The sequence below is a fragment of the Scomber japonicus genome, chromosome 12 (genome assembly GCF_027409825.1).
Source record: "Scomber japonicus isolate fScoJap1 chromosome 12, fScoJap1.pri, whole genome shotgun sequence".
In the NCBI taxonomy this organism is placed as follows: Eukaryota; Metazoa; Chordata; class Actinopteri; order Scombriformes; family Scombridae; genus Scomber; species Scomber japonicus.
In genome coordinates this window covers 22,104,800-22,129,239 of record NC_070589.1, presented here as the reverse complement: position 1 = coordinate 22,129,239, position 24,440 = coordinate 22,104,800, and the positions used below count along the sequence as shown (strand labels likewise).

Below are 24,440 nucleotides of genomic sequence, written 5' to 3'. Positions count from 1 at the left end.
TCAGGAAACTAAAATGCTAACAGTGCACAGTAGTTTTTGTAATACTAAGCGTAAAGGAGAGTGCTTGGATGAGAAATCTACAAATACATTTATAATGACAGTCTATTTATGATATGTGAAAAGCATGAATAACCTGACTGCTAGTATCGAACTCAGCTGTGGAGATGGCCTCGTCTATGGCCTCTTCTGCCACCCGCAAGGCCACAGTGAGTGTCTCTGCCATGCTGTGCTCTGAACAAAAAGAAACAATAAAAACAATAAGCACTTGTTTTGTCATTATCTGAATGATCCTTGAAATAAAATCAAAGCAAAAAACATGATTTAGTAATTTCCATTATGTAAAATTAAGTTAAAAAGAGAGGAATAACTGGATAATGTTCATATTATTGTATCGTGCATGGCTGATCTGTTTTCTCTGCCTCATTCGTGTCAGAGGCACTACAGACAGATGCATGACCATCAGGCCGCTGCAGCTTTTCACTCATGTTTGCAGTCACTCATTCTGTTAGTGCAGTGAACTGGGAGAGTGAGGAGAAGGGACGTCAGAGTGAGACACAGAGGAAGGCATGCAGAGGCAGGAACGACAACATACAGCTGCTTGAGATGCAACTGGAATCAAAAGATTACAACCAAGATCCTTTAACTATATATTAATTTCTCCGCTGCTTCATCTGCTATAAAGGATTAGACTCATGGCAGCTGGGTCAAATATGAGTTTATGGATTCATGAGAGGATTACAACGATCCCAAAATAACCTTGAATGTGGCCTCAGAACGTCTGTTGTTGTGACTTTCTTGTGGAAATGGAATTAGGCACTAAGCACCAAATGTGCAAAGTGGACCACCAGACCGGAACCCCAAAGGCCTCAAATTCACTGTGGGGCAAATAATTTGATCAACTGATGTAATAGACACTGACAGGGAAGTAGCCTTAAGGCAATTCCTGCATTTTTACCCAAAACCCTCATGTATGAGTTTTGTGGAGGAGGCCAGGACAAAATCTAGTTTTAGTTGTATCTTTAATATATCAGTTGATATTCTGATTACATGACATATTATTGAAGGGGACATATCATGCACATTTCCAAGTCATCATTTTTATTCTGGGGCTCTACTGGTCAGTCTTTGCATGATTTACAGTTAAAAAACAAACAAAGTGATGTCATCATGAGGAAGTAGAGGTAACACATGCAGCATTCAAAGCAGGCTGAAGTCTGGGCTTCATTTTTTATGTAGTTCAACATTAAATTGGAACATGACTATATTTAACAGACACATCCAGCATCATAACAGTATATAAATTATAGAAAATTACAAAAAAGCATATGTTCCCTTTAAATAAATTAACATTTTATAAACTTTTAACCATACTAAACTGTAGAACTTAGGGGTTAAACTGACACTGGTACTAATTACAATACACTTTTACAGATACAGTTTTTTGCTTCTATGGTGCTGCTCCTGCATGCCAAGTCCTGATACCAGTGCAACTATGACTATAATAACTTTTTATTGTGACTAGTATTAATTATTTACCACCACACAACTAAAAGCAGAGCAGCTTAAGAGACTTTTTTTAATCTCACAGTTGCCATTACAGAGGATCATTTTATCCTCAGAAAAAGATTTAGGCCTGAAGCATTGCTGCCATTCTAACCTCTGTCACTACTAAAGTATGTGATGTACATATATGACGCTCAAAAACAGAGTTGAGGAAAACTGTGGAATGAGGAAAAAGCATTTGAATAAACTTTCAGCATTTCATTTCTTTCCTCTTCTGTTCAGAGCAAAACAATTTATATTAGTGATTAGTAATATATTAGTATTAGAGTATAAGTATAACAGTGTCTTGTATACACTGGATGGGTCAGTGTTTGGCAAACGGTGAAATAATTATAAAACTCATTTGCACCTCGAGATTGTCTGTAGAGGGTTGAATCACTCCCACAGACGCTGCCCTCATTGCCGATGCTCTCTTCATAGGCGCTGCCCTCTGCGTTCGCACACACACAAAGACATATGTTGACATGGATGTGAAAAAGCTGATACAGTACAGTCAACAAAAGGGAAAATGTGTCTCTCTTCTTATAAAAGTACATGCATGAATTTACCACAATATGTATTCTCTGTAAATGCCACAGCAATGATGATTACTTTTACACACATTGCATTATTATAGTATGTATCAAGTTGAATCTTATCACCAATACTCTTCATTCATGCAGAAATTTGAAATTTAAAATATCTATATGGATATGTTTTTTCTTGCATTACATTTGTAGATGGATTGTTGCCTCTTTTTTTTAAGAGGGTCAACAATGTATAACTAATTTGATTATTTTAACCAAAAACAACAATAAAAAAGAATAACTGAGCAGATGAGCAGAAAATCATAGCAAGTAATATGTCTTTCACCACAGATGATGTATCTCTGGCTTTAAATATGGTAAATGAGATTTTAAATTCATGACTAGACTTCAGAGATGATGACTGAGCAGCAGCCTTTAGGGATGTGAGAGAGCTCAGTCCGACTGTGAACAGTTTCCTCTCCCAACTCTGAGCCTTGAGCTGTTTTCACGTTGTGCAAATATTCATGCAACAATGCAGCCATTTGTGGTTATATAAGTGCATTAGAGCAACCTCGTGTGTGGTATTACCAGGCGACCTGATCTGTGTGCAGCAGGCGTTGGTTCAGAAGTACAGTGGAGTACACAAGGTCACTTCCAATCATTTTAAGGGGCAAAAAGAGGACTTAAGTTATATGATCTAGATTATTTTGAAAATGAAGAGAGCACTCTTTGATTCTGAGAGCCCTTTAACTGCTAAAACCATGTAGACATGCATGAGTTCACACAACATGAGACAAACTGAGCATCTTTATTTGTATTTCAGTGGCTGAAATATTAATTATGTGCCCCCTGGTAGATATGTGTGTGTATACATCTGTGTTATAACATCTAGAGTCAGGGCACATTTAGCTCCAGCTCATGGACATGAAAAAACTCATGACCAACATGGTTGTCTCAACCACAGCAGCTAAAGGTCATTGTAACCCTCAAGGCACCATGGGACTTTCAGGAAGATTAACTGACCGTGGTGCACAAACTGTATCTATACAAAAATATAATCCTGATTTGATTTTTCTCCTCAATGTATATGATGGCAGGTTAATTACAAGAAGGTGAAAAAATATGACAGAACCAGACTTAAAAGGCTGAAAAAGTACAATTCAAGAAGAACTGACTTACAGAAGGGTTATTCTGGGTGATGTCAAATTATAATTATGATTCATTAACTTCTATACATAACAAGTTCCTTGAAAAGTGTCCCTAATATTTTGTCCACTCCATACATGAAGGGGGTAAAATATTAGGAACATGTTTTATTACAACACACTCCAGTAACAACCATCACTACCTTCTACGACCTGAATAACAAAGCAGAATGATCACCTCCCTGACAATATCATCAAAAACCGAAAATGTTTAAGCTCCATTTGTATTTGAAATCTTTTTTTTTACATGTTAAAATAAAAAATAAGTGCTTGGTGGAGTGTGTATTACGGTTCCATAATTGTTAATTTGGACTATTAACATTGTTTTCTATATTGCTATATTAAATTCAAAATACTTCAATTTGAATGTAAAATAAGCATCACGTAGTTGTGACTTTTACTAGGCTGTATGTGTACTCTTGACCATTTCCACTGTTCCTGAGGGTCATTTTGTTCTTTTGCTTCACTCTTTAGAGGGGGGTGTCTCTGAGCACTATTGAGTCACTGGGCTGTGTTGGAGTCTTGAGGGGAAAACTGCTACACAAATCTCACACAAGATGATGCCTATACTTTTAGCTCCCGAATGTCAGCTCTATTAATTCTGATGCTATTCATGCAGCTCACATTGTTCTTATGCAAAGTAACAGTAGCAGGGCTTTCCATGAGTCAGGCCATGCAGATCGGATTTGGCAGAAGGATAAATACAGCTGAATTTCCAGTGCAGGTCAGTCATAAACAAATTATAATGTATGATACAGTATGCGCCTCGAGTGTGTGTGTGTGACTGGAAAATGAAAACAGGGCTAACTAAATCAGAAAGAGAAAATGAACGGTGGCCTGATGCCAGCCCGCCTGAGTCCCCCTCCCACGAGGGTCACAGCTCTGCATCATCTGCAGCCAGCAACCTCTCCTCCACAAAACAGATATAATGCTCTGAAATCCCTTCTCTGTTCTATCAGATCAGAGACTCTGAACTAATGGCCTGGAGATAGTCCCCTGTGTAGCATATACTGCCGGTGAAGACTTTTATTCAAAGTACTGTATAGTACGATGAATACATTTTCAGCATGGTTGGCTCTAGTAAAGCTCCTGGTCAACATGTATGTGTATTTGTGCCTGACGCTTCACATTAAGCTGTGCAGGACTGCCTAAAGAAACACACCACTGCTAGACACAGTGAATTAAATAAGACTGTAAAAGAAACATTGGGACTGTGCCTGATGATGTATGATAATAACAAAACAAAAATAATGCCAAAAACAAACGCAAGTGGAATGGATGGTAATGTCCATCTGTCGTTCAAGCATTTAAGTCCAGATTGAACTCAACAATTATCAGATGAATTGGCTTTAAATTTTGTACATACATTCATGATCCCTAAAGGATGAAGGCCTCTAACTGATCCCTGACTTTTCCTGTACCACCACCATTATCCAAAATCCAAAGATATTCAGTTTACTATCATGTATGACAGGAAATCTTCAGTTACAAAAGCTGCAACCACAGTATAAGTGACATTTTTGCTTTAAAAAAAAATTAGCAATATAATTATTCTATTAGCAAAGTAGTTGAAAAAGATTAATTTTCTATTGACTAATCAATTAATGATAACTGGATTATACTTTATACTGAATTTTGACAGTATTTTTAACTTCTAATTGTTGAAGTTGAAATAAAAGGTGTTTTTGTCACAGCCCGGGTGAAGTGTACATACAGTCTGCACCTACCATTTGTACACACAGAAACACCTGTATATTATATAATAAAACCCAAATACAGCAGCCCTGATTCCCTGCTCAGTGATGATGGAAAGGAAGCAAACAAACAACAAAAAAGTCTGGAGTCTGGCAGCAGTCAGACTAATCTGCTGAAGTTATGTGAGATGGAAGCCGAGCAAGACCTCAATCCTGGTCCCCTCTCTTCATAACTTCCTGTTCTCTGCTGCTTTGAGATATGAAACAGCAAAAATCATGCAGATACACTGAAACATTATATACTGTGGTTGAATTAGACACTTTCTCATATACACAGCATCATTTCTAATGACAGTAAATTCTCCCTAAGTAATCCCTTTACAGCATTCAGTGTAGGATTAAGTTTGTAGATCTGACCTGGTCATATACAGGATTTCAGTACCCTTTTAGATGTCATGTTTTGCCATAAATACTCTCAAAATGTGTTACATAAGACAAGTTAAGCACACTGAAGGTTGATTCTTTGTTGTGTAATTTCTTTTTCTGTTCTGCACAGGTTTACTCTAAATGTCATAATACCAAACGAATGCAAACAGGTTTTAGCAGCAACACTAATAAACAGAGTAATTTACCAGTCAGCTCTGCAAGTGCACTGTGCTCCACCAAGTGCTTCCTGTAAAGGGTCTTCAATACTTTAGCGCTGCCAAACCTCTTGAAGCGTGTCTTCACATTAGTGTAGAACCATTCCAGTGACTGTGTCTTCAATAACCTGACACACACAGAGAGAGAGAGAGAGAGAGGGAGAGAGAGAGGCAGACAGACAGCAGTTTAAAATGTAGTCAATCTTAAACCTTTTAGACACATGCAGAAAGAAAGAGTCTTTAGGAAAAGGTCCAGTTAAGTGAAGCCACCATCTTTTGGAGGGAGACAATTGAATTTAGTATTTGGCATTAAGATTCTCCCTTAAGTAAAATGAGCCAGATATGTGATATATCAGTTTAAAATATCAGCAAAGTCTTAAGAGGTATAAGAAATGACCTGATCCCTTCTGAATGTAGATGTGAAAAGATGAAGCAAATTGGAAATTTAATGCTGAAATTGAAAAATGTGTTTGGTGCACAAAGTTAATATTAAAGACACAATGGCATACAGCAGTGCTTGCTGCCAGTTGATAATGGATAATAGAAATTAAAACAACGTATCAAAGTTTTATTGTAAAGTTTCTACAAACTATGACATCAGAATAATTTGAAAGATGCTTAAAACTAATAAAACATTTTCAACACAAAGTGGCTTTTAATCAGGTTTGTACACCAGAAAGAATCCAATATTTCAAACTTTAATTTATTTTAGGGATAAACCATCATGATGTAAGTTACAGTTAGTTTCCATCATCTAACAGTAAGTTCTTTAAATGACTAATTTAACAGGTGCCTTATGAAAATTAGTTTTGATGTGGACCTTATTTATGCATGATGTAATTCCCATAAAAAAGATGAATGTCTCATCTTCACCTTTCCTATTAAGAATTAAATGAACTAGAATTAAGTTGAATGTTGAGGAATGACAGGTGTAGGATATTTCAGAGATATTCATGTCAGCATGTTTAATGAGTTACCATCTGTTCAGTGTGCAGTCGAGTTGCAGCGTGACGGGGAGCTGAGTGCTGAGTGTAAGTGTGCTGACAGGAGGTGGAGGTGACACCAGTAGACTCGTAGTGTCTCCTCTCCTACAGTGTCAGATATCCACTAATTAAAAAACGGAAGCCGACAGAGCCTCCAAAGTCCCAAGAGATCAATTTCTTTAATGATTATTGTTACTAGTATTTTGCACATTTTTAAACTCCTCTCACAATCTTAGCTTGCACACCAAGCTAGGTCCTCAGTCCTGCATGAGGAACACCATCGGCCAATCAGGATCCCACTCCATGGCACAGTCAGTAAATGCCATGGTTGTTTTATAAGTACTGAATCATGAATATCATGTTTGATAATATTATGAAATTTTATTGTGAGTATTGATAGACAGAGAGAGAGAGAGAGAGAGAGAGAGAGAGAGAGAGAGAGAGAGAGAGAGAGAGAGATAGAGAGATAGAGAGATAGATAGATAGATAGATAGATAGATAGATAGATAGATAGATAGATAGATAGATAGATAGAGATAGATAGATAGATAGAGACATAAGACACTGAGATACAATACAAAACAATATGCTAAAAATGCTGCAGGGTACAATGCAGAAAAATATACACCCCAAGGCATCAGTCAGTTAGTATTTGTACAAAAACCTACAGTACAGGCAAAACGGAAATGCCCAAACAGCATCTGTCCCCTTCATTCCATGAAGGTTGTCAGATAAAACCTGTCTGTCCTCATCAATTTAGACAACAGACAACAGGAATGTGTGTCACGTTACGTCTGAATGATAGATTTTTGTTTCATCGTGCCTGTAAAGTGGGCTAAACATAGCAGAGCAGTCATCTGATCTGAGTATTTGAAAATAATCAGTGAGTGCCTGGATGAACATTAATTTGTGCACACAGTAAAAGGAGCCTCATGGAGCTCCAGTCCTGACTATTCTTAACCTTAACCTGCAGAGTGCTGTTGGTTAAGAAAGAGTGATACCACCTAATAAATGCAGAGTTATAAAGGACTCTTCTCACCCCAGTCACCACTACTTTGACCTTCTGCCTTCAGGGAGGCAGTACAGGTCAATAAAAACACGCACCAACAGACTATTGAACAGTTTCTTTCCCAAAGCCATCCAGAATCTCAATAAACACACAAAGTGACTCTGCAACCCACTTTTAAAAAACTCAATATTTTACAGACTCTTCCACTCACAGTACTTTATTTTTTCTTACCTGCTTCGTCTTAATTTTACCTGCCTTGTTTTGTGCTGTCGCATAGTTTTATGATGGGTCTTGATTGATTGTGTGTGATACTGAATGTATGTAGTTGTATGTGTGTGTATGTATACTGTAGGTATGCATGCAGTATGTTAAAATACCACTGTGATGGGCACCAGCAATTTCACTCTATTTTAAGTACAGTGACAATAAAGGCATTTTATCTTCTCTTATCTTATGTTAATTAGCATCCAGTTGACTAAGACTCTGAATTACAGTATAAAGTCTGAAGAGTGTTAAAACAGAACTAAAATCAATAAACTTTACTGTACACTAGGGGCCTGATTTACTAAAGGTTTGCGTGTGTAAAAGGTGACTTTTGTCACTGTGGAGAGGAGGAGACGGAGGCACAATGACAGAATATGCACAGGATGGAGTTTTTCCACCTGTGTTATAATTTTGGAGTGGAATATTTTTTGGTGTTACTAACAGCATTGACTTTGTCACAAATACTCTCGCATATGTCGGTCTTTCTGGTAATATTTGATTTTTTTATAACTCAATATATTTGTTAACCTCTTCCACTAGAACCTGATCACATTTCATTTTGCGCTTGCAGCTTTCTGCTGATCCAAGCTCTCCATTCAGACACGCAGAACCCTCATTTAAATACTGCTGTCTCCACCCTGTTGCACCTGTTTTCATTTACACAGTTATTCTTAGTAGATCACCTGCAAAACACACGCAAATGAAACAAGCAATCTATTGCACTGTGCACGCAATTTAGTAGACTACCCTCTATTTGGGATTGTTTTACAATCAAGTGTATAATAGCAGTAATGGCATCATCCCTACTGTGTCCCTGTCTATAAGCGAACTATAGTGCGTCTAGTTTACTATCCATGTCCGTTTTCAAACTTGACCCCACAAACTCCTCAAGGCCTTTCTCAAGGCAACTGATGTAACTGCAACAATCATTATTTTCAGTTGGATGCGCTTTCTTAGGAACAGGAATAATTATGGAGCTTTTCCGAAGAACAGAAACCTTTTGAGAATCTAAAGACTGTTGATAAGAAAGTGCACCAAGCTGGAATTCAGCTCAGGTCTTTGAAAGGAGCTTTGATAGAAAAGGTGAAATTCTGTCAGGTCATTTTAAAGAAAATGATATATGTTGCAGTTTGGTGAAGTTTTTTTGTCTTTGCATTTGTGTGGATAAATCTGCAGACATTTCTTAACATTGTCACTAGAGGGTAGGGAGTCCAACTCCTTAATAAGCAAAAGCCCAGGTCACCAGCAGAGCAGCACCACCCAAGGCTCAACAGTGGTCAGTTTTTGCAACTTACAGCAAGAAGCTCTTGTGATGTTCTGTGAGGATTTCACATTTTTTCTTGCATCTGCATGAGTTTCCTCCAGATTTTCAGGTGAATTTGAAAGTTAAAAAAGGAGTTTGTTGACAACTGTCTGTCCAGGGTGTACCCTCCTCCTTGCCCAGTGCCTGCTGCTGGCATTTACTCCAGCTGCCCTGATCCAGAACAGGCTAAGTGGGTTTAGAAAAAAGACTTTTGAAATTTGAAAAAGTCTTAAAATACATTATGCAGTATGTTCAATATAGTATTGTATATCATGCATAGATTGTAGTTTTTAAAGGGTAAGCCTGGAAATATACTAAATTCTTTATTGTCAACAAATTCCATGAAAAGACCAAAACTAGCAATGAACTGTTCCTGCTAACAAATATAGTCTGTGTATCCAAAGCCTAATATATATTATTCCTCTGTGACACAAAGATTCATTATTGTCCAAAAACTATTCAAAACACATCAATGAGCTGCACTGGGTGACAGGTTATGACCATGGACCTTATAGTCAGTCTTCTGCTGGAATGGAAATATTCCCCTAAAAATACACAATTTACTCTGGGCAATTGAATTGAAAGCAACAGGACTTGTAATATGTCTATGAAGACGTTTCGCCTCTTATTCGAAGAGCTTCATCAGTTCTTACGTGTCTGACAAGTCTGTGCTAGTCTGGCTAACTGGTGCAATAACCCAGGTGTTTACAGTAATTTCCGGACTATTAAGCGCACCTAAATATAAGCTGCACCCACTGAATTTTATTTTTTTTTTATTTTGAACATAAATATGCCGCACATGTCTCTAAGTCGCAGGTGCCTACATTAAAACAAAGGAACTTTACACAGGCTTTAAAGCGATGGTTCGGCGTAATTTCGACCTAGTGTCATATGCACCATGAGGTCTATCTAATCTGAGCCTCAGCCGTTTATTTTCATTTGGTCGGAAAATAGTGGAGTTAGAGCTATCAGCCGAATGGCTTAGTATAGGCGCTAACGGGACCACCAGTGTATCTCGTAAATTACCCCACTAATAATGCCTGGATTGTTATCAAACTTCTACAGTAGTACAAATAAGGTCTTTACTCATAAATCCATGCATTGAAAAGTTGGTAAGTACACCAGGAGTTTATTAAAATAAACACTTACCTGATGGCTTTTACTCTGCTGCTAATGCTAAAGCTGTAAACATCGTCGAAATATCGCGCGATCACTGAAATACCGTGTGGTCATGCGATATTTTGACGAAGCTTGTGAAACTGGGAAAAATCCATAAATTAGTTGCGTAATTGTTTAAGCTGCAAGCTTCAAAGCGTGGGAACAAAATAGTGGCTTATAGTCCGGAAATTACGGTAACCTCTGTGGAGGTGTTCACAAAGGCCACTTGTCATGTGAGGCCACTAGTGAACGACTTTAACTAGTCGTTACTTAGTCGTAGACACTCCTTTTCAAGTAACTTTTGCTAAAACAACAGTACCCAGCTGCATTAGGGAATTTCTTAGCCTTTTTCTAAAGATGAAACTTTTATTTTTTGAGTTGGTTTAAAAAAAATACACATTCAGAGGAAGCAAATGGGCTTGTGAGTTCATTGCACCAGACAGAGCAGTGAAATTCTGAGAGACAATTGATGCATTCTTTGTTTTTTTTGGTCTTTTGAAGTAAGCACGTTGTTTGCTAAGTGCTTGTTTAATGGTGGAATGTAAAAAACCTGTTTCAACCTGTCTGACGTCAGAGATTGAGGGCTGCATCTGTTGCATCTGAGAATTTCGACAGTCACGCACCATTTCACACAGCAGTTGGACAGATGTGTGGAGGTGTGAAAGCAAGCAACGTTTGATTCTTCAAAGAATTACACCTGCCACTTGTCATATGTACAAATGATATTGATGCCTTCAGAGAAAAGACTGTCTGGTAGTGTGTGTTGTCGGAATGGTTACTGTGTATCCCTCTCTCTCTCTTTCATGCCACAACAACATATCATACTACAGTAACTAATGTGCATGACCCCGCCTTGAGGAACATAAAATAATACCAGCTTTATCCTTTAAGAGAAAATGTTAACTCTTCAGAATGTCATCTTTTCATGTAGAACATGAACAACACATATTCCAAGTGATGTGTTTTAAAATGTTCATGAATTTAGAAAAATAGAGACTTTCCTCATTAAGCAGATGTCGTTCTGAGTTGTAGTTAAAACATGACCTGACAGAAATATAGGAAAGCAATAAATCAATTTGCAATTGCATATCACAGGGTTTCAGTTATATGTAATTGAGATGCTACACTCAACACGCCATGCAGACAATGAAAAGCACAATGAAAAGCTTCACGTCTTTTAACACTTTTCCCTGCTGAGTTTAGTCATCTCTCTCCTTCTCTCTGCCATGTTGTGTTAGGCTGAGTACAAATATTCCAGCCAGTGACCCAGACTTTATCCTGTGCTGTATCTTAGTGTTCTGTGTAATAAGTGCTAAATCCATCTTTCCCTCAGCAAAGTAAGACCTTAATAACCTTTGGCATGACTGTCAGCCTCTCAACCTCAACTTAGCCTCTTTTTACTTAATATACACACACACACACACACACACACACAAACAGCATCTGAATCACCACACGACTGCCGCCAACCTTACCGACTCTTCTGGCAGATGGAGCAGAGCCAGGCTTTGTCCGGCTTATTGTAGACCCGGCAGGCCCTGCAGACGTTGTAGAGGCAGTCCCGGCACTGGCGCTTGGGGTTGAGCAGGAAGGTGAAAGGTGTGCAGCAGCGGATGCAGCAGCGCCGGTTGAAGCAACTCTGCCTTGACAGCAGGAGGCAGCGACTGCCCTCCTCGTCGAGCTCCTGCTTCAGTTCACTATGGGGAGGAGGGGGAGGGATGAGAGGGAAAGAGGGGATGAAGAGAGCGTGAGAGAAAGGATGGTTAGAGAGATACTGGGAATTTATGTATGTGTGGTAGAAAAAATGCATATATTTATAAAAGAATGAAAATATCTGATTCTATGAGTGACTGGGAGTAGGATGAAAAGGGGAAGATATAGCTTATCTCTGTGGATAAAACAACAGTCGTGGGCTTACTGTGTCAAATGGGATCACAAAGAGGACATAAACACGCACAATAACACTGATCCTTTGCCTCCTTTTAATGAAAATGGAACAGAAATTAAAGTGGTTTCACAAAGTCGGTCATTTCATTTCATCATAATCTAAACATCATTAAGAGATAAATGATGATTGAAAAAAGCAGCCATATCTCCCTTGACGCACATCATTCATTTCAAGATGGTGAAATGTCTTCAGGACATTATCAAAAAGAAATTCTCATTCATAAATGTCATAAATAATTGATTATTTAAGTTGAGCACTTAACAGTCCATGTTCATTTAAACGCTGCCTGCTGTGCTCATGTAAAGGTTAAAGGAACCAGCAGTGGTGAATAATACATGGTGTGTTTTCCTCGACAGCAGCAGCAGCTCTTCTGCTTACATGACTGCTAACAATACGACATCATGAACATGTATTACTATTAAAGAAGGTTCAGTAAGAAGCAATTCTAGGAGTTTTGATCAAATCACATGATCTGTAATAGACTTTTTGACATTTAGACACTCTGTTTTGTCATTTTTGAGTGAGAACTTAAAGCTGAGGTTCATAGTTATGTTTGACCTTGGAGAAAGTAGTTGTGAAAACAGTCTCACTAAAGTCTCCATTTAGTAGTTGTTCTGGATCTTTTGACCATATCTTATGAAGTCCTCACCTGACAGTCGAACTGAATTGTCAGCAGCTTTGGTTGGTTTCACTTCATTCAGTCAGTCTGTCACACTGTGTTCATGCTAGCTGTTTATCAATAAATCTTTTTTTGTCTAAAATGTCACAAAGTGGAGAAAAATGTTATAATTTCTTAAAGCTTGGGTTAGGATTAGGGTTTAGATCAACAGTCCCGAATTCAGCTATTCAGATTACTATTATGTAGGATACCAACAAAGTTCAAATTCTCACATTTGAGAAGCTTTAACCTCTGACTACTTTTGCATTTTGTTTAAAAAAATGACCGAAATTATTATTCTATTATCAAACAATTCATTTTCTATATAATCACCAATCAATTAATCGACTAATCATTTCAGCTCTAATCAAAAGTGCCACAAATGCTAGTGAATGCTCTGTGCTGAGATTGATCTCCCTGGTGTTTCTAAGGTTTAAATCTTAGATTTAAGTGTCTTGGGTTTGCAAAACTTTAGAGTAAAAATTATAAAAAAAAATTGAATATTCCAAATATTTAACACTTATTTGCATGTTCAAATAGATTTCCTGCACCCTGGCACTGAAATACAACAGAAAAGCACTGATACTGTACATGAACATACAGTACTGTACACTCGCCTCATTATTAGTCACATACGTCTCAAACAGAAGCAGACATGTCAAACAGGGGCTAAAAGGTGATGAAAGAAGAAACTGCAGCAGGGAAACAAGATGGATGGAAGCAAAGAGAAAGACAAATAAACACTTGTGTAAGTGGCTCTAGAAGGAAGGTGTGAAAAAATCCATTATTTTCACATCAGGACTCCAGAAGCATCAGCCATGACTGAATCACTGATAGGTAATTACTGCTGCATAGTGAGTGAGTCTGACAGCATGAGGACATAAACAGGAAAAAAGAAGCCATTTCAGTTTTATATTAGCCAAATTGTAATCTTAATGAAACAGACAGCAAAAGAGAATTAGGTAACTAACACCTGAAATTGTTGAACAATGAATATATAACTAAATAATGCACTATATAACTTAGGAGTCCCTAATCAAAGCCACATCTTGAAAATAAACACAGGGCAAATCTGTCAGCACAGTCAGCACATCTAGATCACAGTTTCTGTAACTCTCAAACTATAAAAATTTAACAGTGTCTCTGAGATGCTTGTCTGACAGAGAGATGGCTGCTCTTTCTCACTGCAGCAGCACACTCCATTACTGAACCTCAGTGGGCGACATAAATAACTCTGAGACAGACCGCACACAAATACACACAGTCACAGTAAGATATTCACAGCAAGAGGCAAGATAGTGAAGTAACATGCAGAAACACATGGAGGTGTACAAACACACCTCCGAAAAGCAGAAATTAAACTGAAAGCAAATATATCTCTCATTTAAATGATTATAATACACAATAATTGTTAAAAACTGTAGATAAACTCAGCACAGCCTCGTATACAGGCACTTTGTAGCTTTAAGAAAAGACAACAAGCGTGGAGAAAATCGAGCCACAATAATATTCACAAAAAGTCTGTGTCCTGGTGATAAGATGATGATGGTGAGGGATTCTTTTCTGTTGCTTTAGGAAGATGATACTCGTATTAGCTGTTATAGCTGTATTATATTGTTAGCACAATATGGTTTCTTGTCAGGAAAAGATATCTGCTATGCCGCTTTTGAACACTAGAGGGCATTCATCATATTTGAGTTGAACTAAAAGAGTTAATTAAGACAAGTCAAGAGCAGTAAAAAAGTGTCACCTGCTGAGGATGAGTTAGGTGTTTGATGACTACAGACTGTTTAATTTGATTAGAGGCTAAAACATGTCCTCCATCTTTGTTTTGTCTTAGTGTTGAGTTGATTCCAATTAAAATTACCTCATGGTCTAATTGTTGTTAAAGTATTCAGTCTCTGTCCAAAATAGTTTTGAAGCCGGGATTAAGCGGCATTCAAGAATTGCCTTGGTGATTGACATGATTTGTGTATATATTTTGTAAAAAAAAGAAAATTTCTCTACATGGGAAAAAAAGTTAATTAATTAAATTAAATTACATAGAAATAAGGCATAATGGGACATTATGTTCTGCTATGATATGCTTGGCATGAGTCATTGGTTTGAATGGATTGGTGATACCACTATGACAAAGACATAAGCAAAGAAAACTGCAATAAAAATCTATATAATTGTTACTGTAAAAATAGAAATGATAACAAGAAAATATGTTTGTTCAATGAATTGGTTTATATTCTATTTTAATTCAAATGCATATTGTATATAAATATTAAAGTGCATAATTTACGGTGTGCATATTGAAGTTAGTAATGCTGGCCATTTGGGCTTCCATAAAGTACTTAGCATAATAATTGCTGAGAAATCATCTACATAAATAAGTGCAGACGATTAAGCAAGAAATGTGTTATCATTTCTTCCCTGTTACAGTGATGCAGTCACCTTCCTGTAAAACTGAACACAACTTCACTTCCACAGACTCGCTGTCTCAATCTGCCAGGATTAGCAAGACTCATGTATGTATGACTGTGTGACTGTGTGTATGTGTCTGCGTGTATGTGTGTGTGTGTGTGTGTGTGTGTGTGTGTGTGTATGTGTGTGTGTGTGAGTGCTGACTCTGTGTTCTGTGTGTGGGCAGGTGACACTACAGAGAATTGCAAGCCAGCAATCTCCAAATCGTCAGGTGCGGTGGCAGTGAGCCGGCTCCTGTGGCTTTTTCCAAAGAACTTGTTATTCTGCATGTTAAAACATAAACACAGTCTGACAGTTGTCCACAATCAATATCACAACATTTTAAAACAAATTCAACACAGGAATAACATAAATCTTATATTTCACAGAGGGCTAATGAAATTAGATACAGGATACAAGATGTGTGTTGTGTGTCTACAGTGTGTAAACACATGTATATGCATTCCTATATGTGTAATTACTGAGCATGGCCTTAGTTAAAAGACCAATGAACTAATTACTTCAAGTAATCTCACAATTTAAAACAGGATTACATGGGATTATAATGTAAATACAGATTACAATATATATGTACAGTGTAAGTAGGTGTGATTACTATCACTCTTACTGTAGTTAAGACCAGTCGTTACAGTAAGCCACATAAAATCATTAGATCTGCTGCAGTGTTTCAAAGCCTGTTTTCTGTTCATCGCTGTCCCTGCTGCTTAACAGATGTAAAAAAAAAAAAAAAATGCATTGAAATCTGACTAATCACTTAACCAGAGCTCTGTCTTCTCTTTTCTTTTTCAGATTCAGATTCAGCTTTATTTATCCCTTAGGGGCAGTTCAGTTTCTACGAGCCCAACCTCATAACCAGACAGTAAACAACAACATTCACTCCCACACAACAACATCAGAGCAGGCGACAAATGACCAGAGGGGAAATAAAATACAATACTACACAATACTATATTAAATACAGCTGAATAAAGTGCTTGAAAATATAGCACAAGAATGTTGCTCTGAGTAGAGTAAAGTGCAAAGTGCAAGTGCAAAGTGAAGTTCCAGGGCTTTTTGCACATACAAAAAATATACAAAAGACTGTGCCAGGCCCCAGGAAAAGAAAAAGAAATCTTATTGTGCATTAAGCAGCTGAATGGCAGAGGGAATGTATGAACTAAGGTAGCGGTTTGTCTTTCTGTGTGAAGTAACTCTGCCCTGACGTCATCAATGTCAATTCTTTAGAAAGAGCGTGCTCACTGTTGATGATAGTTACTGCTTTCTGGAGGACCCCGACACTCCCAGAGAGAGTTTAGATCAATCAACTTCACTCCAATCATTTTTGAGCAGACTTTAACCACACTGCCAAGAGAATTTTTGTCTTTTACAAACAAACCGCCAAACCAGCAAACAAAAGAAAAAGTTAACAGGCTCTCGATGTATGACAGGTATACAGTCTTTGTAGACTGTGTCATTATCCAAAGTACTTTTGCTGTTGCAACAGGCTAGAGAGCAAAGCAGCACAGATTTGATCAAACTTAATATCAGTTCTGTTATATATGTGAGATATTTCAGCAACACTATTGCCGGTGATTGCAAGATTGATAGTTCTTCTATGCATGAGAAAAAGGAGAACCCTCCTGTGCTGCTGGACAAAAGAGAAGTAAACAGCTGCAAACTTTCTCATCTTAAATTCAACTCCAGATGCTGTTTTTCCTATTCTCCCCTGTCTATCACTCATGGCTATGTTGAAATTCTGTGTGACCACCGGATTTCAACTCAGGAAGGTGCCAGTGCAGAAATTGGAAAAGCAGGATGCATGAAAAATGGTGCCCACTTAATGACTGGAAGACTGAGGAAGCAGAAAACTGCACAATCTGCATGACGCAAGACATTTATTTCAAAGGTGTGGTATCCAAAAGTGGTAAGTGATGAAATGAACTTCTTCTCAAAAAGTATTGACCAATTATATGGTGTGAATGTGTTTGCTATCACTTCACTTAAACATAAAATAGGTCATTTTACATATGCCACAGAAATCAAATGTGTAAAATGTCCTCTTTTGTACAAGTCAGCCAGATGTCAGCACAAATCCAGACATACCTGGTAAACAACAACCAGATTAGCTATTGTTAAGCGCCTTGCTTGCCACACTTGTAAATGTTAGAGAAACTAGAAAGTTCCCCACTTAATCACTTTAGGTAACGCCACAGAGAGATTTACCCAGAAATCTTCCAGTTGCAAATATGATTCAAGTGAAACAGCTTAGTCATATGTTCAGTGCCTGTAAGTTTTGTTTTACAGATTTAACACACATAGACTTTTCACATTTATCATGAAGGTTCCCAGTGGTGTGGTGTTGTGTGGTGGGTGATGCTGTTGATGTACAGGCTGCTGGATGACTCTATCACAGAGTTTTAATTTAGTAAATTCACTTCTAAAGACTGTTCATTTTTTAATTTGCATTTTAATTATATGAGAAAAAAACAGACCAAATACAAATATACAACACGAGGTCAATACGCCTAGAGGTTACACACAAAAAGAAAAAAAGAAAGAAAATGTAATATAATTGCTTAGAAAATCATTACATCACCAATCCTCCGTGACAGGACTTCTCTGTTCTGCTTACAAGGATTAGGTTTCTATTTCATTGTACTGGCATTAAATCTTGAACAGTCAAAACACTTCTTAACCCAAATGTCTCTTATTTGTAGTTTTTATAAGTATCCATGGTCCATCTAAGCATATTTGGATTCATTATGTTCAGCTGTTAACAACCAAAACAGGCAGATTGCAAGGCTATTTGGCAGGCACAGACAACAAATTAAAACTATTGAATATTGTAAGACTATAATAGGCTTATGATCATATCTTCATAGGCTGGAGAACCAAAGAGATTGCTGACAAAAAAAACAGCACAAACTAATACTAAACTATTAGTTCTCATTCATGGCTTTCATGAAAAAAATACATCCAAAGTAAATACCAATGAGGAACAACAACAACAACTTATAAAACCAGCACAGCAGCTGATCTGAAAACGACCCCTGAATCCCTTCTCTCTTCACCTTAAGTACTGTATATAAACACAAAGATAAGAAATGAGGATGGATATATTTTATCTTATCATAAGTTATATACTATGTTTTAAGCAGACTGGACCAATTAATTAAGACCAACTTGAGCACTTCCTGTATAATTTTGATACTTTTTTCCCACAATGTTTGTTTCTGTTAACAGCTCATATCAGGATTTTTAAATCATCTATCACCACAGCAATTAACTCTGTATGAATGTGCTCTGTCAAAATGAAAATATGGGGCTTGAGCCAAGTTTCCACATTAAGGTATTGATCCCCTGTAAATCTGAAAGAAACTGCAGCTATTATGTTAATCTTGCGTGTCGTTCTTAAAAACAATGTCTTATCTTTTGACAGGCTTCCCTAATCACTGAAAGCATTTTCAGTTAAAGTAAGCAGAGTAATGGCATCTGAGAGAAAGAGCAGGATGCAATCCAACCGAGCAAAGAGTCACAGGGCAATGACATAACCATGTTATTCTTAACCTCTGAATACTGACTTGTGCTCAACAAGCAGAGAAGTAGTTTCCGACTATTATGTGTTTCTATTACTCTCAGCCCAAACTCATTTTGATATACACCAGAGACTCAGTTCAAACCCACCCAATTAGCATACTCTGTCTTTGTGTTTCTGTGGCCTCTGATGAATCTGAAGGCTGCAGGAGTTTTGAGGAAACTTGTCTGAGCGCAACAGGAAAGGGCTGTTACTTCCTGTCCGGTGTTTTGAGGAGCACAAAGCAGAGGAGAGAGGCATGATGGGAAATCTCCACTGAGGATGAAAGATGCCGGCTATGAAGGCTACGCCCACAAACCATGAAGCAAACTATAGTATTCCTTGTTCTTTACCAAAATGGACATAAAAACAACACATGAAAGAAAGCTTTACAACAACCTTAGTGACCAACGCTATGAAACAGAAGGTGAGCTGCTGTCAGCTTGTCAACAACATCAAAAAAATGTCAAAAATTAGGCATTCAGGGCAGTTTGAAGACTCATTTTTTGACTAGAATTTCTACAAAACCTCAAGTTTTGGAAATTCAACCATGTTAAACATATGAAAATAGCAGAAAACCTCAAAAAGTATAATATGTTCCCTGTAATATGGTGAAAACATTCAGTAGAAGTTGCCTATTTACAAATGTATCCAGCAGTTGAAGAGCAACATTAGCTTTCACTTGTAGTTGTATTGTTGGCCACCTGATGCACAATATTTGCTCTTTTCACATTAGACAAAGTCATTTGATCGATTGTTACTATGGATATACTAATTAGAGCATTAAACAAAGCCTTAAACAAAAATATTATTTTGAAAAATGTTTTTGTTAGACTGTCTTGAACACATGAAGTTTAATTTCTATGATTAAACCAACAAACAGGAATTTTCACATGGTGTTGTGAGCATTGAGTGTTATTCTGTGTTGTTGCTATTAAAACATTTTAGGTCTGTGACGTTATCGGCTTAATTGATGCAGCCATTAACGTAACATCTGTCCTTTTGTTTAAGTATTATATGTGCTAAATGTTAGTGGGTAAAACAATTATTTGAGGTGTTTATCATTCTGTCTGCACTTTGGAGTCCAGTGACTTTCTTAAAAATGCTTTGACAGGTCATACACCTCATAACGTAGCTGTTAGCTGTTTCAGGGCTCAATCCTGGGACCATCTGATAACAAATCCATCTCTCCTAATACCTGGTCCAATGGTCATCTCTCAAATTCACAGGGGAGATCTGAACTCACCTGAGGCGCTCCTCCTCTTTTTTGCGTAACTTCATGTCCCTGTGAACCACCTGCAGCACATGCTCCGCCTCTCTTTCCGACAGTCCTGACAGATCCAACTTTCGGCCCATCGTTGACACACTTTCAGCTGTCACTCAGCCCCTATGCCCAACCAATCAGCTTGTTGTCATCATCTGAAAGAGGAAACTGTGCATGAAAAAACAAACAAAAGCAAAGATGAAGAAGACAGAAACTTCACAGCAAAACTGTCCAAAACAAGGATTATTGGCAGAAGGTGTTCAGAGTAAATAATAGTATATGATGCAGGATATGATATTGTGTATATGATGCATTGTGGGCTTATCATATGTTATGAAAAGTTTGGAAAGCACTGTGACAAATACCATATTAACAAACTTTATGAACATTCATGACCCATGACCTTTAAAAAACACCTATGTCACCACAGTATGCCTTTGCAAGACAACAGACAATGTATATAAAAATCTAAACTTCTGCTATTCTGTTAACAAAAGACTATAAATGTATGGCAATATAATAATAACATTCATAGCACTTATCAAGATAAGCAGTTACAAAGTCAAAGTAGACATAAAGGGAGAGAAGAACAGAATACAATAGCAAATACACACACATTTCCTATTAAAAACACAAGAAACCAATAAATCAAGTCAGTACATAAAGATTAAAAGAAAACCTTACAATAAAGGCTTTTCAGAGGCAACCTAAAGGCATATACTGAATTTGTAATATTGGAATATACTACAATTGTCAGAAACATTCCCTGTAAAGTGTCCTTCAGGGTCCTGCTGACTGATGGTAAGCCAAGCTTTCCTGCATTTCCTCCCATTTTGACTGAATTACACGCCTTTAACCTGACAGCTCACACATAAACACCTCCTGGTTGACACTATACAGAAAACAACTGTGTCCGTAAGCACTTAAAACTCACTTTGACGTCCTTCAAACCACTTACGCAAGTAAATCAGGGGTATTAACACCGAGCTGGATTTCATTTTTCTGTATTAGCATTCCTGAGGATGAAATCTCTCTCTCTCTCTCTCTCTCTCTCTCTCTCTCTCTCTGACATAAAGTTCAACTTTTCTCTGATTGAAGCCAATATGTCAGCAGTCCAATGTGTCTGCAGTGAATCCATGTGGATTTCGAGCTCCTGGCTTGATGAGATTATATTAAATCTATAGCAATAGGGGAGCAATTCAGGATTTATCAAACTGTCTCCTCAAAACAGTAACAACAAAACTGTTTCATCTTACTGTCAACTCGCGATAAGGAGCACTTTGCTGCTTTTAATCCAGCAGAGCTAATTTTAGAAAGAGGCGATACAAACATTTAAGCAATAATGTACTGATATAGTGATAGCCTACTGTAAGTGAAGGCCTAGCTATATAATATAGTTAGGCCACTTTCCTCATACTGAATGGCCAAAAACACATATTTGAGAGGATATTACAGGAATGTGCATATTTATTGTGCTGACAATAAATAAACTCATAAACTATAATAAAAGAAAACATTGCTCCTAAGACTTACCTCTCTCCGAGTCTGTTGTAGCTGCTGGTTGAAACAATGATCACCGGTGCACCCTCACAGCCGCAAAAAGGAGCCCAAAAAACACTTTACGTAATCCGTTTATTCCTCCTGTGTATTGGCCACTGCTTTTGTCTAATCTGTATGAAACAAAGCGATGTCGCCAAAAGTCTTCAAACCTTTCCATAAAAGTATTTCCCTGCTTATAAAAAAAGGTGGATGTAGTCTGAAGACCGCCCCGGCGGCTCTGATCCGTGTATCCAACAGTAAATCAGGATAAGGCTGGAAGTTTCTCAGCTTGCCACAACAATGCAGGCGACATGAAGTGATGAATATTTGAGAAAAAGAAAAGGGGATTAGAACTGCAAAGCACATTTTGAACACATACGGTAATCCTTAAGTGTGGGGCTATTGTAAAAAAAAAAATTGTTTTGGGGGGGTGGGGGAGGGGGGTGGGGGGTACCATAAGAACAGAATATGGAAATAGGACGAAATCGTGCGTCAGGTGTGATCACATTGACTTGTTCTTCATCTTGATTCATCTGTCAGTGTATCATGATATTCCTGAATAACAATAGCAATGATTGTGATTTCCGTCTAGACCCATGGAAAGACTCACAGACACGTAATTGAGGATAAAACTGTGTTTACTTGGTCTAATCGGACTGGTAGGCATGGATCCGCAAACAGGTCCAAATGGGGAAACGGCAAGGTGGCAGGAGATTGTGAAATCCAAAGTAAGCAGGTTAAAACAGAATGTAGTGGAGAGCTACTGGTAGTCCAGCAGAGAGTGGCATCAACATGGAACATAGCTGGGATAATGAGGAGCAGGTGTGTGGAACATGCGGGTGACTAACAAGCGCAGAAAAACTCACTGAGGACGACTGGTGGACAGGTGGAGAATGACCTGACGTGATTATTAATTACTCTGAGTGTGCAATAAAAAATGAACAAAAATAACCCAAAGATATAAATCATCACTAATGTACTAATTTACAATTCAATTTTAAATTCACCATAAATCCACACATGGCTGCCACAACAAAACAAAACAGAAAACACTGATGGTCACAAAAAAGGCAAGACAAATCACATTGCATTACACAATACATTAAATATACATAAGATTCAATGATGTACCCATTGTATAAGACATTATATTTGCAGTGTGCAGTTCAATAAAAGTAAAAAATAAAATGTGCTAGGAAGATTTTCATGTTGGGAAGTCCTCATTATGTTTTTGAATTAAGAATAAATGTGCTGTTTTGATGAAATGTTGTAATTGCTTGGTTGTTATAGTAACAATGTACTTATTGATACATTTTAATTAATAGGAGCTTGTTTCCACTCCCACCAAGTGGACAGATTTGGACTTGCAGATTTGAGTCTTCACCAGCCATAGTATTGATGCAACATAATTTAGTAAGTAACTACTTTGCAACTGGGAGGGAGCTACTAAGGAAAGACATATAGTTTATAGATTTACCGGTTGTGCAACCTGTACAGCAGTTTCTTACATTTTCATTTGACTTTTTTTGTCTTACATTCCATAAACCCCAAAATCTGTAGTTAATTTTAACTGTGGAGGAGGTGTTACTGTCATGTGGTAAGTTTTAGTTTTTTATTTAAAATTCATTTGACTAGGACAGAACACCATCAATCAACATTTTCAGGTCACACTGCAATGTAAATGTGTCAGAGTTGGACAAGTCATTTATAACTTTTTTTTTTTTTGAAAGATATGTGAACTTTTTTTTTTGGTAAATTTTTTCTCCCTTCCATTTTTAATTTTGATTATAAAATACATTAAGTATAAATTAAATTAAATGCTGTACCTATTGTGTAAGATATTGCATTTGTCTTTAGAGTTAGTGTAATTGAGGTAATATATGGTTTCTGCTCCAATAACACACATTGATGTCATAGAGGAAGCTGTGGTTGCTTCCTCCAATCCACCTCTAAAGGACAGGAGGAGCAAGTCAACATGATGGAATCAAGTCGATTTCAGTGGTGCACTCAAACAACAGTAGTTCAAAACAAGCTTTTTAGAAACTGCCATGCTATGTTGGGGAGTGGTATGTTGTTCTGCTTATGCAATGTTTTATTTACAAAATAAAAATGTCAAATTAAATATTGTGTATTATGTATGACTGGATAACCCACTGTTGAGTAACAATCAGAACACTAACATTAACCCTAACCCTTATCTATATCAACACAACATTATCAAACTGAGAGGTAGAAGCATGTCATAAAGTTTATGTAACTTCAAGACATCTCCTCATTAATATAATGAGCCAATCCTGGCTTTCACTGAGCGAGAGGCACCTGTGATAGGTCGCCAGTCCATCACAGGGGCTAACATCTAGTGAGATAGACAACTATTCACACTCACGTTCACCACAACAGGCAATTTAGAGTGACCAATTAACCTAAGTTGTATGTGTTTGGTCTGTGGGGGGAAGCTGGAGTATCCGGCGAGTACCCACGCAGGCATGAGGAGAACATGCAAAGTCCACACAGAAGGGCCCCAGCTGGTCTTTGTGTTTCATAGCTATAACAAACCTTTTAGTCCTGCAGCCATAGACAAATCTTAGCTACTGGTCCTGTTGTGTCTGCAGGTTGTCTGGCTCCTCATACATTAGAACACATGTTATTGGGTACAAATGAAACACTGAGCTCCAGTGAG

At 37.6% G+C, this 24,440-nt stretch overlaps 1 protein-coding gene across 1 annotated transcript in view; it reads right to left on the bottom strand.

Moving 5' to 3' along the window:
• myripa (myosin VIIA and Rab interacting protein a) overlaps nt 1–21,223 on the bottom strand; it is a 31,046-nt gene extending 9,823 nt beyond the window's left edge. Inside the window, exons 1-6 of the mRNA XM_053330743.1 lie at nt 21,180–21,223; nt 20,204–20,389; nt 11,802–12,023; nt 5,601–5,737; nt 1,913–1,993; nt 134–231 (exon numbers count right to left, since the gene is read on the bottom strand). Of these exons, the coding sequence (XP_053186718.1) occupies nt 134–231; nt 1,913–1,993; nt 5,601–5,737; nt 11,802–12,023; nt 20,204–20,313 (648 nt within the window). The 5' untranslated portion in view covers nt 20,314–20,389; nt 21,180–21,223. The remainder of the gene's footprint in view (nt 1–133; nt 232–1,912; nt 1,994–5,600; nt 5,738–11,801; nt 12,024–20,203; nt 20,390–21,179) is intronic.
• Nucleotides 21,224–24,440: the final 3,217 nt, after the last annotated feature.